Source organism: Labeo rohita, chromosome 21 (assembly GCF_022985175.1).
Source record: "Labeo rohita strain BAU-BD-2019 chromosome 21, IGBB_LRoh.1.0, whole genome shotgun sequence".
Classification (NCBI taxonomy): domain Eukaryota; kingdom Metazoa; phylum Chordata; class Actinopteri; order Cypriniformes; family Cyprinidae; genus Labeo; species Labeo rohita.
The window spans coordinates 3,656,666-3,672,220 of NC_066889.1; the positions used below are offsets into that span (position 1 = coordinate 3,656,666).

Here is a 15,555-nt window from a genome sequence, read left to right on the forward strand (position 1 = left end):
AATAGTCCTATATCTCTGTCTCACAGTTTCTTCATGTTAAACAGGACTCTTATTTTGACAGGCTGCTGTGAAGACCTTTAACTTTCGGTTTGAGTTTGATATGATCATAGCTTTTCTCAGATGAAACGGTGAAATGCTCATGAAGTGCCCTAACTGAAACCCAACAAATGTCTTTGTGTTAAATGTTAGCAGTATTACAATGTTAAGGCTCTTTCCTTAAAATGCTTGCCACACTGATATTTTATTATAATTGAAGGACATGAAGGACTAGATTTAATGGTTACTAGATTTTAAATAATATAATTGCATATCATACTGGAAATACGCTGGCCATTAGCTACACTGCTCTTACAAAAAAACAGTGACCATAGTATGCTATGCCTCAAATATCAAGTTTGTTAGAAAAAGTCTTATTTTTCATTTTGATTATATAAGGCAGAATTTTGCATTATTACATAAAAGATTTACAGGCTTTTTTTTTTTTTCCTTCCCCCAGAAAGAAATTCAAAGTTTAATTAACGTTTTAAGGATTTGATCTCTGCAAGGTAATCCAGTCCAAATAATATGATTCTTCCTTGTTTTCTTTTGCGCAGCCATATCCTGCTGTACATTTCCTTGCTAAGTGCAGATGACATCTGTCTAAGCACTAATCTTTAGATTGGGTTTTAAATCTGGTAAAAACCACAGCTTGTGTGTGTATATAGCAATCACCCACAATTCGATGTGTGAACAGCTGAAAAAACACATAATAAATGTGCAGTGAAAAGTGCTGAAGAGTCGATGAGATTTCCAGGGGATTCAGGTACTGCCTTCTGCAGACTGTAATAACTCAGCACCCAAGAGCAAATCCAACCTAAGCTCCTGGAAAACGCAAAACAAACAAGTGAGAGGGGAGGAATTCACCAAGCGTGAGGGCGAAGTCGCAACTTTAGTCCAGCTGGCTCCAGGCCCACTTACAGTACAGCTCGACTCCTCCTCCAGTCATATTGAGGGGAGGGCAGATGCTTCTGCTGGGGCCAGGAAATCAGGCCACGGACTCCCACTTGAAGAGCAGAGCAAGAACGAAGGTCTTAAAGCAACAGCCCACCCCACAAATCAGAATTCACCGAATTCACCCAAACCCATATGACACTGTCTCTTTCAGGAAAAATTACAGTTTTGAATTTCTGAGGAATATCCTGCCTACTGTTTTCCATACAATCAAAATTAAACGAGCACCCTGACTGTTTACTATGGAAGTCTGTTTCTGCCACTGAATTAAAAAAAAAAAGAAGAAGGTAATCACAACATATCTCAGAATTGTCTTTTTTTTTTTCTCGCAATTGCAAGATATAAAGTCAGAATATATATTTGCATGAGAACTGCACAATTCTGACTTTTTTTCTCGCATTTCTGTGTTATAAAGTCCACCTCTGAGGAAAAACACTATTTTTTCATACAGTTGCACTTAAATCACTCAATTCTGACTTTATAACTCTCAACTGCAAGTTTATGTCTCGCAATTTTGACTTTATTTCTCAGAATTGCGAGTTTAAATTGCACATCTGACTTTTTTTTTCCTTGCAATTTCTCAGAAGTGCAAGATAAGACTAAGAATAGCGAGTTATAAAGTCAGAATTGTGGCATAAACACACAATTGTATGAAAGTCAGAACTGTGCGGTATAAACTTGCAATTGTGAGTTATATAGTCAGAATTGCGAGATACAAACTCACAATTCTGACTTTTTTCTTGCAATTCTGAGTTATAAATTACGAGTTATAAAGTCCAATTCTTAGGAAAAAAGAGACTATTTTCTTACAATTGCATTTAAATCATTCAATTCTCACTTTAAATTGGCAACTGCAAATTTACGTCTCGCAATTTTGACTTTATTTCTCAGAATTTTGAGTTTAAATCTCACAATTGTAACTTTTTTCCTTGCAATTCTGAGTTAACATTTCATAATTCTGACTTTTTCCTCAGAATTGCATGATGCAGACTCAGAATCGCGAGTTCGAGTCAGAATTGTGATATAATTGTGAACTGTGAGAAAGAACTGTGCGGTATAAACTTGCAATTGTGAGTTACAAAGTCAGAACTAGATACAAGTTGAGGTACAAACTCACTATTCTGACTTTTTTGCAATTCTGTTATAAATTGTGAGTTATAAAGTCTACTCTGAAGAAAAAAGAGACTATTTTCTTAAAGTTGCATTTAAATTGATCAATTCTCACTTTAAATTGGCAACTGCAAATTTATGTCTAGCAATTTTGACTTTATTTCTCAGAATTGTGAGTTAACATCTCATAATTCTGATTTTTTTTTTTCTCAGAATTGCAAGATACAGACTCAGAAGTGTGAGTTATAAAATCAAAATTGTGATATAAACGCACAACTGCAAGAAATAAAGTCAGAATATACATTTTTCTGAGAACCGGATGATACAAACTTGCAATTCTGTGTTATAAAGCCCAATTCTGAGAAAAAAACACTATTTTGTTTTTCATACAATTGCATTTAAATCACTCAATTCTGACTTTACAACTCTCAATGGCAAGTTTATGTCTCGCAATTTTGACTTTATTTCTCAGAATTGCGAGTTTAAAATTGCACAATTCACAATTTTTCTAGAAGTGCAAGGTAAGACTAAGAAGTGTGAGTTATAAAGTCAGATTTGTGATATAAATGAACAAAAGTGAGAAAGAACTGTGCAGCATAAACTTGCAATTGTGAGTTATAAAGTCAGAACTAGATACAAGTTGAGGTACAAACTCACAATTCTGACTTTTTCTTGCAATTCTGAGTTATAAATTGCAAGTCATAAAGTCCAATTCTTAGGAAAAAAAGAGACTATTTTCTTACAGTTGCGTTTAAATCGATCAATTCTCACTTTAAATTGGCAACTGCAAATTTATGTCTTGCAATTTTGACTTTATTTCTCAGAATTGCAAGTTTAAACCTCACAACTGAGAGTTTATATCACAATTTTGACTTTATAAGTCAATATTCTGAGTCCATCTTGCAATTCTGAGAAAAAAAGTCAGAATGAGATTATGAGATTCTGACTTGTTTCTCAGAACTGTGAACTGTTATAATTTGCAACTGCAAGTTTAAGTCTCAGAATTTCAACTTTAAATCTCACAATTCTGAGAAAAAAGTGTGCCATGACTAATTTTTCTGCCGTTTAAACCGATATTTTGTAATGACTTGACTAGTCAAAAAGTAGGAAAACCCTCAAAAAAAGAATCAAAAACACTGTGTATGTGTGATTATGAATCAAAGTGTCAAATAATCCTAGATATTCTTATTACCAGAATTGATCTTATTTTCCATTAAATGGTTAAAATTCACAACACTGACAGCAGCAAAAGCTGCAGATGAGTGCTTCTGGACAAGAAATGCAGCAGTTACCATGGTTGTCCCTGTAAATAAAACAGTGCTACGTATATAAACACTGTTTTATTAGGCGTTAAATGGAGATAACATGAAAAAATGCCACAAAATCTTTTCTGAAGAAAGACATTTATCCATTTAGTCAACTAGTCTTGCACATCCCTAATATACTCTATTGTTATTTTTATTTTAGAGCTTCACAGCTCCAGTCCGGTTTCAAATTCATTTTCATTTTTGGGTTAAGGCCTCAGTTCACTTTGTTTTAGAAAGGTCAGAGTCTGCACATTGCGTTTCCAATTTTCAGTTTCAGTGCAAGTAGTGCGCATGGCACTACTGATGGCCCTGCTCTTGCTGAATAAGTACTGCATTGCATAAACACAGTGAGATAGGCTGTCACGAACGGATGTTTGTTGGTGGCACCGCTGTGACCCACATTCCACTGTTCTGAAAACTGTACTATTTCCTTTTGTCATTTTGTACTGTACAACAGGCTTCTTAGAAAAACGCTTTACATCAAAGAATCCTTTCCTAGCAATGTGCCTTGCAGAAAAGTTTTGCCCCACATCTGTTGGGTTTTAACCTGTATTACCACAAGGTCAAGTACAAATTTGCAGCACTAGTCAGCTTCAAGCAGGACGTGCATCATTATGACATCAATACTGAAACTAATGTTGCTTCCTTTAAAACTTTAAAAAGGAGAAAACCAAATCATTAAAAAAAAATAAAATAAAAACAGTTTTAACCAGATGGCCGGTGATCTCCTCATTCTAAGAACCGACGCCAGATTACAAATGATCAGGGCAGACGGCCAGCAGCATATTACAGTACAGTAGACAGAAATCAGACTCGCACAACAACATTTTGAAATAAAATCAAGCAGTCACCTCTTTTTTAAGTGTCACATTGCATGTGAAAAAAATTCTGGTGCACCAGAATTGAACACAAATAGTTGTGTACTTAAGGTTTTTCAGACTGTAGAATATGTCAGAGGTGGAAAATAACGAGTAATGAATATAGAAATTAATTATTCGAAATGTTAACCTTCCAGTAACTTCATCATATATGTGACCCTGGACCAAAAAAACAGTCATAAGTGCCAATTTTTGTCAAATTGAGATTTATACATCATCTGAAAGGCCCGCCCCCTTGAATGTCAAGTTAATTTTATTTAACTTTATTTTCTATATAGTGCCAGATCACAACAGAAGTCATTTAAAGGGATCATCGGATGCTAAGTTCACTTTTACATGTTGTTTGAACATTAATGTGTGTGGCAGTGTATGTACAAATGTACCCTATAATGATAAAAATCCATGCAGTGGTTTTTAATTAATCTGCAAAAATAATATTCCCTTTTTTTTTTTTTAAATCGAGCCATTCTCAGATGCCTGTCGTTGTGGCGTCACACCAACAGAGGCCGCTCCCACGATAGTTGACTGACATGAGCGTTTTACCTCAGATCAGCTGTAACAGTCCAACCTCCATGTTTCGATGCCGGAGCAGGGATGTAAGTTAGACAAGAATTGAGCGATTGAGGTGTTGTGTTGCTGGATGTAATAATGAACATAGTGGTCGTCATACACTCCCAACATCTGAGCTGTTGAAGATGCGGTGGATTATGTTTTTTTGTGAAGAGAATGCACCTCCCGATCTACATATATCTGTCTATGTTGGCGTGAATCATTTGTGATCCAGCTTCGCTTATAGCAGAAGTGAGTATAAGGGGTTTTTTTATGAATCTTTGCGATCGCCTTTCCTAATAAAGTGCTAGTTAGCAAGTTTGGTGGCTAAACACGGCTAAAGTAAACAGGCTTGTCACTCCACAGAGAGAAGAGAGGGGTGGGGTGAGCAGAGCTCATTTACATTTAAAGCAGCCTCAACCAGAATAAGATGATTTTTGCAGAGCTCATTTTGACAGGGTAAAAAGGGTGATGTTTTACACTACCATTGAGAATTTTTAACCAAAGTATATTATAGACTTTTCATTAAGACTCTAAAGAATCACATCAACTGGGCATCCGATGGCCCCTTTAAGGATACCTTTCCTATAGAACAGGTCTATACCTTGTTCTTTTATTGAACAAATTAAATAGTCTTATGTTATTTATCTTATTTACACAGCGGCATGTCATTTCTGTCTACAATTTCTCCGGATGGGATCGCGGTGTCCATTCATAAAAACAGATTTACTCTATAGCGTGGAATGCCACGGAATTCATAAAATTTTGAATGAATAAATCAAAAGAAGGTCTCTCACTTAAATCGAATCACAATATGCACTAGTGTCTGTGAAATTTAAAACACAAAAAGACGGTTTAAATATGAATCCTCCATGTTCCTTTTGCCTCTGTATGTATGAATGGCAGAGACGCAGTTTTGTTTACTACAAAATACTGAATCACACGTGACGCTTGCGGTGATTTTTGGCATCTGTGTATCACTATATGACTACATAAACCCATGAACTTAATCTCCAGAGCTGCTGTGAGAGTCACTTCGTGTGAATTTTACCGTTTCATTTGAGAAAACTAGCATCATGTTATAGTGTATACACACAAAGTCTTCCCGGCAAACTGTCAAAATAAAAGTATGGTTTTACATGTAACAAAAATATACAGTATTAGTCTTGTATTACTTTTGTACAGTATAATGTAGGTGTTTATATTCCTATTTCTGGCAAATTAAAATAAAACTATTAAATGCTAAAAATAAATATTACAACAAGATTAACCAGCTAATTGTAGAAAAAAATACTACAATTATTATTAAAACTTTTTAAACAGAACATTCACACAGTTTTTTTTTTCCATGTATTAATCTTAACAGTAAACCTCTGTTTGTTTGGCAAAAAATAAAAGGGTTAATATTCATTTTATAAAAAAAAAAAAAAATTGATTTGATTATCAGAAAAATTAAAACACACAAGAATATCTGAAAAAAAGAAAGAAAAAGATTGTAGGGGCCCTATTGTTCAAAATGTTGAAATTTAGATTTTTTGGAGTTATTTTTTTACTGAAATAAATGGTTTTGTTATTACACAGAGAGTAAAGTACCAGAAAAAAGTACCCATTCTGGGTACTGACCTGGGTACTGTTCTACTTAAGACTGGTTTTGTGGTCCAGGGTCACATATTCAAAGCCTTGGCTTAGTGACTGGACAAAGTGAGTTGTGGTGCTCACACAGCCTGCAAGTTTAAATCTGGCTTGGAACATTTTCTGATCCCATTTTCCCATAATTTATTGTCTCCTCTCCACAGTTTCTATGCAACAGAAATGAAAAGGGCCAAATCTCATAATAAAACAATAATAATAATAATAATAATAATAATAATAACAACAAGCTGTTGACGGCTTCGAAATTTGTACTTCTGTACTTTCACTTGCAAGGCAAAATAATACCAAACATTTGATGGTTATCTTACAGTTAGTTCAAGCGCAGGAGAAATGTAAGAGTGTGCTTGAAGGTGTGAAGTCAAAACTTCAGATGAAATGCTAATTACTCAATTTTATGCAGCCGTTTGCCTGACTCAGCCGTTTTAAACTGGGCCAGTGTTTGGTGCAGTTTCCTTTTCAATCAGAAACAGTCTTCAGTTTGTGAAAACATCTGCTTTCAAAACATGCAAACTGATTATGTCATTCTAAGGCATAAACTGGATTATAAAGTTGTGATAAATAATGAAATGAGAGAGGAAAAACAATAAAAAGTCATTTTAAAGTGTAATTTTAAAGACACTAAAGACTGACCTATAATTCAAAAAACTTTTGGAACTATCAAATATTGCACGCACATAATGGCTTTTCCCATGGGTGGAGCTGGAGGGTTCTGCAGTACAACCACACCCTCTAGAAGTAAAATTAAACTAACCAGCAGGGGTTTGTTGTGTCATGTGACTACATTTAACACAAAGCCTGACACTTACAACTGTATCTCTACATGTGATCATTACATGTAGACATTATATATAGGAGGATTGCCAGATGTTCTTATAATTTTCATTAATGTAAGACAAGAAATAAAATAACACCTGCTACTCTGCTACTGTATGTGTATTTACTTCACTAATATTTTTACATTCTGCTATGACTTACACATCCTAATATCATTGAAAACCTATAAATAATCTTTATTTTCTACGTAGGGTTGCAACAGTATGAAATTTTCATAGTGCATAGTATTACACAACTGGGTTAAATACGGATTCATTCAGAAATATAATTTTTTACGAAAATAACAATGAAAATCTTCAATGTTGCAAACTATCCAGGCAACATTGCCCTGCCCAGATTTAAAAAGTAACGCAAAAGTAACGTAACGCATTACTTTCCATAAAAATAACTAAGTAATGTAATTAGTTACTTTTTTAGGGAACAACTCAATATTGTAATGCATTACTTTTAAAAGTAACTTTCGCCAACACTGCACAGTACACACATTTACAGTAAGCTTCAATAAGCACCTTTCTTTGTTTTTTTTTTACTAACAAAGGTTTTTTGTAATACTGTAAATGGTATTTGATTAATTAACAATAAATAAATGTTTTCTATCAAAACCTTTTGTCTTAGTTTACGGTATTCGCACATGCAAACATTATTATTTGTTGATCTCTAATGTAATATTCCCTATGGGACCTAGAGTTTCTAGGGTCAACTATCCCTTTCAACTAGTTATTATCAGATGTAGAAATACAATTTGCGCTGATCCATTTTGAAATATTTATTAATTAGAATTCCAGCAGCTATAATCTACTGTTTGACTTGTTTGCAGAAGACTCGACTGTCCTTGACCTTTCCAGAGAATCTCTTCCAACTGGGCCGAATTAATATTGAAATTAAATGCAGTCAGAGACCACTGTGTTCCTGCATCACCTGCCGTCGACGTGAATTAAAGCCACAAGCACGCCGGTATGTTGCCCTCAGGAAAGAGAGCAGAACGGACCGGTATGGACAAGATATTTCTTTCGGCTGTAGTATGAGAGAGAGCTACTAGAAAAAAGGCCCACTGCTGGAAATTCCATTGATTCTTAGATCAGAAAACAAGTCGAAACAAACCTATGAAACGAGATGCAAGACGCTGGGATTAAAGATTATCAAAGATGTGATTTAAGAAACTGCCAGAGTCAACAAATCTAAGCCTAAGTCAAACATTACTCACTGGCACTAATTTTTCAAAATAATGCTTGTTTCCTACCTGTGGTGCATGTGTACATTAGAGGGCTGTTTGTCTAACGCTGAGATCAAAAAGTGCTAGGACTGTCAAAACGGTTGAAAAATGAGACTGAAATTATGTACTTAAATATGACTAATGTTTTCTTAGTAATTATTTTTGATTTTAGCAGAAAATGCAACTGGTCTGTCTCCTAAACCCACAGGAAAGTGCAATCAGCGAATCTAAACTAAATCATGCACTGCATTAAATTGTTTATTCAAAGCAATGGGATTGCATGAGTGTCTGTTCAGAAAAGTGCATAATTCTGAATAAAACAGCGTGCATATGCATAGTGTAATGCAAAGAACATAACTGACTGGTCACAAAAGTGCATGCAGGCCCTCAAGCCAGTTTTTATTATATGAAATCATATCAGTATGAGAAAAACTCTTGTATAGGCAGCGTGGCTATTATGTAAACATGAAAAATGCCAGCAATTCCACCTCTGATGCTCCAGAAATCAATGAACTGCCATACAGCACTTTTTAAGAGTTCACACAGAATACATTTTTTGCGTTTAAAAATGTGAAAAGCAGGGCAGTTTTTTAAGAGATTTTTTTTTCTTAACTGGTAGTGCACAAGCACGGTGGCCTAATTCATGTTTACACTGAAAAAACATTTTAATTTAAATATTCGAAATTTGAATTTTACAGCCCTAAAACGTACAGTCATTCCCTTCCACGAGAAACACACCAAAAATATTTATTATATAGACTTATATAGCACTCAGGGAAGGAAAACTAAAGGCTATTGGCTATTTTTTAACCTTACTGGTCGTATCAATAGGACATATACCAAACCCAGAAAAAATGCAAAAGCAATAGGAGCCTTTAAGCATTGCATGTACATATATTGAATTAAATAAACGTAAAAATAACAACAATAATAATAAATGCTGTGAAAATATATTAACTTGATCCACAGATCAGTACTGCCCACATCTTATCTGATCCGTTACATGTGAATGAGAATTTATGGAATGTTTGATTTATCATTACTTTTCTGCAGCAGGCCACATTCCTGACCTTCAGAAAAAAAGCCTGCATGACTGGTAAATGCTTTGAAGCAAAGTGGACAAAAAGACAACATTTCTATAGGATCTACAAATCAATCTAACACATTTTTCCAAAATCATTACATGAATGACATCTAAACAGAAAATGAGCAGAAAAAAAGTAGATTTAGCATTTCCTGAACAAAATACTACTGCTTGCAAGGCACCAAAAAGAATATTACGATTTTATTTATTTTTAGGTTTTGTTTCTGTGTAAATGAAACTCCACATCAGAGTCATTTTGTTGTTATCATGACAGTCAACAGGTCTTGTTTTCTGCCACTGCAAACATGCAGTATAAAAAGAGCTATAAATGGCTAAATATGCAAGGAAGACGACCAATTATTCAGTATACAAATCACAAAATGTAATTCAGTATGCAAATATTATGATGACAGCTTCGCTGTTGGTTACATTTTGAACGCATTCGTTCAGTGTGTGTCAGGGAAATTTCCAAACTTTAAATTCAGCTTCTTAGTCTTCATAAGAACAAAATCTCTGAAAAAAATAGCAAAAATAGCACTTAAAAATAAAATTAGAACAGAGTTTGTTTAAACTGAACACTGTGTAACAGGTTTAAGAAAGTATAACCAGAATGTTTGAGAAATATTAACGTAGTGCTACCATGTAAACACTGTAAAAATAACTAAGATATGTCCACAAAAATGAGTCACGTGAAATTTCAGGTAACTAACACTGATAAGTTTCCCCTAACACAGCACTAAACCATCCAAGTTGGTTTAGCGGGAGAAACACGCTGACCTAGATATCTCTAACTTGTCTTTCTAAGTCGACTGCCAGATTAACATTCAGCCATTGGGAAAAGGTTTAAAGGTTTCTCTTGCGTAAATGAGACTGGCACAGTGAATCGAGTTGGATAGGAATCCAATAACAAAACAATATCAAACAACTAGCGAGTCGCAATTTCACACTTTACCGTGACATGTACAAATCAGAAGCATGAACGAAAGAATAGCTGCGAGGTCATTCAAAGTCCATATCTTTCAGGATCTGCCACGACGTATAATCTCATAAATCTCAGTCTAGAAAACCCAACCCCAAGTTATACTGGTCAAGACTATGCACACACTTTATATTATTTCTCTCTCAGGGAATTTTGAGCCATAATGACTCACAGTCCTCTCCACACTCACAAAAAACAATATCACATCAGCAACAGTGGTCGATGTTGTTATTGATGCTGAGCGCCTCCTGAAACCGCGCTCAAAGAAGAGCGCATGTGTGCCGTTCTGGGCCGAAGGGAGCTCTGTGAGGCCCATGTGTTTGCTTTGGACAGGCAAACCACCAATACAGATCAGCACACATGGGCTCCTGGGAGAAGCAGCAGACCAGCACACGTGCTGATAAAGCTAATTAAAGCTGTAAACAACAGCTTTATCAAATATCACACAGCTACGAGACGTTTTGTGGTCAGGTTTTTGAAAAAATGCTCAGAATCCACTCAAAGCATTTCCTGGCTGACTTGACTGTATGAGGATCATTATATTTGAGATTACACTCAAATCATATCCTGTGAAATATTTTAGAGCTGGGAGTAACTAAAAAAGTAAAATATTTAAAATTATCTAAATTATAGTTTTAGAGCTTGTAAAAGCTCCTTGAGTTTTGAAGTTTTCCATGATTGCATTTGCAGTTTCACACAGTTTCATCAGCTGATGAAATAATTTCGCTCAACACTACTACAAAATATATATTTACTTCAGAAAAGACTGCACTGATTTCCTTCACTTTTTCAGGTTTGGAAATCACGATTTAAAATTCCCAGAAGTTTTCCATGGCAATGGGAACTGTTTCCAAAACATGCAAATCTGCTAAATAATGTGCACTACATCATCCTCCTTTAATTTTAGAGCAAATTATGTGTTATTTATCTCTTTCGCCATTTATTATAACCATAAAGCTGCTCATTCAACAGCCTTTGAATGTCATTCCTACCTGCTGTATGGATAGCTGGACGGAAGTACTGTCTCATTGGCTCTGTGCATCCCAGACGGATCTCCATATCCATTTCCTCGAACCCAGCTGTCACTTAGGGTGGGCATGTGAGGAAACAGGCCGAAAGGAGGTTTCTGATCTGGTAAACTCACACCTGAGGCGGTGCTGGCTCCATAGTGGTATCCCTGTCCGCCCATGTCTCCTAAAGTGGTGGGCCCACCGTGAGACCCACCCATCCCTGACAACTGACAGTAGCTCCGCCTCTCATTTTCCTGTTTGATGACACCCGGTGTACACAGCTGGATAAAGTCTGCGTCTTTCTCTGTCTTTATGACCGGCATGTTGACACTGGCTTCCACCATCTGCTGCCGCTTCCCCGTGCCGTTCACATTTGTACAGGCTGCACTGTTGCCAGTGACAACAGGGCTGGTATCCTTCAGCAAGTTGCTCTCTCCCAACAGGGCATCATCCACTGCCAACGAGGAGAGAAAGGCAGTCTCGTCAGCAACGTAGAACTCATTCAGGTCAGACAGGGAGTCGGGTAAGTCCAGATCCTTAAGGATGTCAATGTTGTTGTCTCCAATCACTCTCTCGTTACCATCCGTATCCTTATCCAGGTGGCCGTAGGATGGAAAGTCCAGCCTCTCTTTCTCCACAGGGGAAAACTCCTCCATTTTCATTGTAAAAGCGTCAGGGGCCTGGATACCAGAACCACGATTTAAGTCCGCAATGCTCTCGTCCAAGAGCGAAAAGCTCTCCCCAATGTTGAGGGGCTCTTTTACCTTTTGCTGGTGCTGCATTCTGAAAGGTTTAAATGCCTTAACATCTGGTTCTTGTATATTACGTCCCATTAAGGATGGCTCTGCCATTGAGAGATTTCTTTGCGCGTCACTACCGCTCAGTCCGTTTGAGAAATCCTTTGACGTATTTAAAGCAGACACATTGACACCAATATCAGTTAGGAGGCCTCTCTCGATGCAATCCCCGAAAGTTAAATTCTCAGCACTGTTACTGCTACGTTTTAGCCCACGATCCATATCTCAGTCCTGTTGTACAGACAGAAAGAGGTCAAATTTAGTTTATATATCAATGAAGTAAAAAATACTACTATAGGATTTTACATCGCACTTGTGTTTAAATAAGACAGGTGTAAACAAACAGAAAACAAAAAAATAGAGAAGTTATTCTGAAAATATTAAAGATTCACACTTTGAACGTTGTATGGCTGGACAGAACTCCCACCCGGGGGTTCCTCTCAGCTTCTAACGGAATAAAATAATATGATATGAAACTACATTTCTATCCAGATGGCGACACAAAAGCTCTCTTGGGGTGATATGAATGGGTTTCGCAGACTTTTCAGCTAAGCAACCATTCAAGCTGTATTTGACCCTTGTACGTGCATTTATTTTTGTTTTGTTTTTGCTTTCCTCAACTTCTCTGAATCTACTGTCTACATTACAGAACTAATAAATTCTCTAGTTCTAGAAAAACTAGTGCAACGCATTCAAACTCATCCCACAAAATGGAGCTTGATGAGGCGATTGTTTGCTCAGATAATGAAGGCTTGAGGCGCGTAGAGACATTAAAACTCAAATCCTTCAAATGCATTAGTCGCTGCACCGCAGTGCTGCCACCTGTCGGTCGAGCTCGGCTACTGCCTCCAAAATGAACTTCAGTCTGACAAACCGCTTAATGTGCATTAAAGCTGGCTAAACATACACAAATGTCAAACAGAACGCGAATATAAACTAAACGACTGAACGAGAAGCGAAAACAAGTCTGGGGGCAAGCTTTAAACCTTAAAAGGCATGGGGTGACCAAATGACGCAAAATTTTAAGGCAGCAAGAGAAGCTTTGAAACATAATTTAAAGCTATAGCGGCAGCTATATGGGTTAACATTGGAAATGTCAAGGTGTAAACTCGTTCAGGCGAGAAAAAACGTGTGCAGATGGTATGCAACTGCAAAAATGCACTTTGCATTCACAACGCATGGAAAGCAAATGACCCCAAGTACACGAGACAGACTTACCTTTACAAGATTTATGACGAAAATTGCATTTCAGTGTAAGTCCAATGCTGTTTAAGCGTTTATATGGTGTCCGCAATAGTTTTTAGTTGAACTTCCCGCATGGTCAATAGATTTTACAAGACGCGCTGCAGCTTCGACACAATGTTTCAACAGCAGCGAGTCGCAAAAAACAACTCTCGAAAAACATAAATGCGCCCTAATGACGACGCATACAAGTCGTGTCACGAAATAAACTTCGCCGCACTCTGAATACTCGCTGTTTATTCGTCTTTTGAGGTCGAGCGGGGAATCGCCAGCATTACATAAGCTGCTTGTCAAACTCCCGACAGCCCGTGATCTACCCGTCAAAAAGCTTCTGCTAGCTTCAACACGGTAAACGCCCCTTCAACACAAACTCCAGTACAAGTTACCCTTCAGCCAAGCGGCTACAAAACGCAACAAAAGAAGAATAAACCCCGCGCGAAATCGACAAACGAGCTGACCGTGACGCTAATGTCACCGAAGTGTCACCGAACACACAAATACCGCCGCTTCAGTCGGATGCGGTCGAAACAGAAACGCTCACTCCGTGTGTACGCTAGCTTATGTCATTCCCTCTGTGTCATTTTAACCCGACGACACCGCATACGGACTGTCAACAGCGAATACAAACGATTACCATACTTTCGAGGATGATAAGACGGCTCGTTTGCGAACTCGTGCGCGCTAGCTAATGCCCGTTAGCAGTCGTGTGAGCTGCGCGACCGATGCAACTTTCCTACATCATAACGCAACTTTTGTATGCACCTCACAGCGAACTAAAGAAACGCTGTATACAAATATCTGTAGGCAGATGTGTGCGGGGAACACGCGACGGAGAGCTAAAGACTGCAAGAACAGGGCATTCCGAATGGCGCAGTTCAGTCTGTAAATAAAGGGGCAAAGGGCACAGTCACAGGATAAAACCGAAATAAAAGCCAGTGGAGAAAGAATGTGTTATTCCCGTCTTTATCGTCGTATAAAACAAGTAACAACTGTCCAGTATTGCACCATGTCCGCTAATTAGTCCCCATCTGCTTAATAAAGATAATTTCAGAATGTGAGACTTTAGACTCTCAACTAAAGAGAGAGCGGCATGCGCACAAGGAGTCGGTTTAATGTCAACATTCGTATTTACACTAGCGTTTGAAACTGTTAGCATACATAAAACTATTATAATGACCTGCTAAGTCCGGTAAATGTGCCACAGCAAAGGTTTGAAATATAACTCGTGTATAAAAACATAGACACAATATACTATTAATCTACAGCTTATGTTAAAGTTCCCATGTTGTTGAGATATGGTATATTTCGGTTAAAGAAAATAAAAGTGGTTAATAAACTGAGTTTGTTTCAGGACTCAGATTTGACCAAAACTGTCCTAAAAATCATTAAAATAACTGCTGAAATAAATGTGTATTTTCAATTTTTTAAATACATAAAACATTAGCAGTGTGATTTACTAGCCTAATATACTGAATAAACACTTTATTTTGTATTACATATTAGCCATGTTACTAAATCGTTGTATAAATTACTGGATGCATAGCCTTTGATGTCAACAACAAAATTAAAATAAAAAGCTTTGTCAATAAGCCCATTTTGCCTAACCACCTTATCAGTAATTTTGTATTTTTTTTTTTTTTTTTTTTTTCACTGAATGATTGATAAAAAATAAATAAATAAAACGTGACCCTCAACCACAAAACCAGTCATGAGTTGCATTGGTATATTTGCAGCAATAGCCAAAAATACACTATATGGATCTAAATTATTGATTTTTTTTTATGCCAAAAATCATAAGGGTATTAAGATCATGTTCCGTGAAGATTATGTTTTTTTTAATTTCAACCTACTTTTTGATTACTAATATGCATTGCTAAGAAAATTCAGACAACTTAAAGGCGATTTTCTC

The 15,555-nt window shown here is 36.7% G+C and overlaps 1 protein-coding gene across 2 annotated transcripts in view; it reads right to left on the bottom strand.

Moving 5' to 3' along the window:
• Nucleotides 1–14,695, bottom strand: part of LOC127152899 (glucocorticoid receptor) — a 77,827-nt gene extending 63,132 nt beyond the window's left edge. The window contains exons 1-2 of one of the 2 annotated variants that reach the window (XM_051093791.1): nt 13,623–14,695; nt 11,590–12,635 (exon numbers count right to left, since the gene is read on the bottom strand). In XM_051093791.1, coding sequence (XP_050949748.1) covers nt 11,590–12,626 — 1,037 coding nt within the window. In that variant the 5' untranslated portion in view covers nt 12,627–12,635; nt 13,623–14,695. The remainder of the gene's footprint in view (nt 1–11,589; nt 12,636–13,622) is intronic. The other variant, XM_051093792.1, reaches the window with a different exon arrangement.
• Nucleotides 14,696–15,555: the final 860 nt, after the last annotated feature.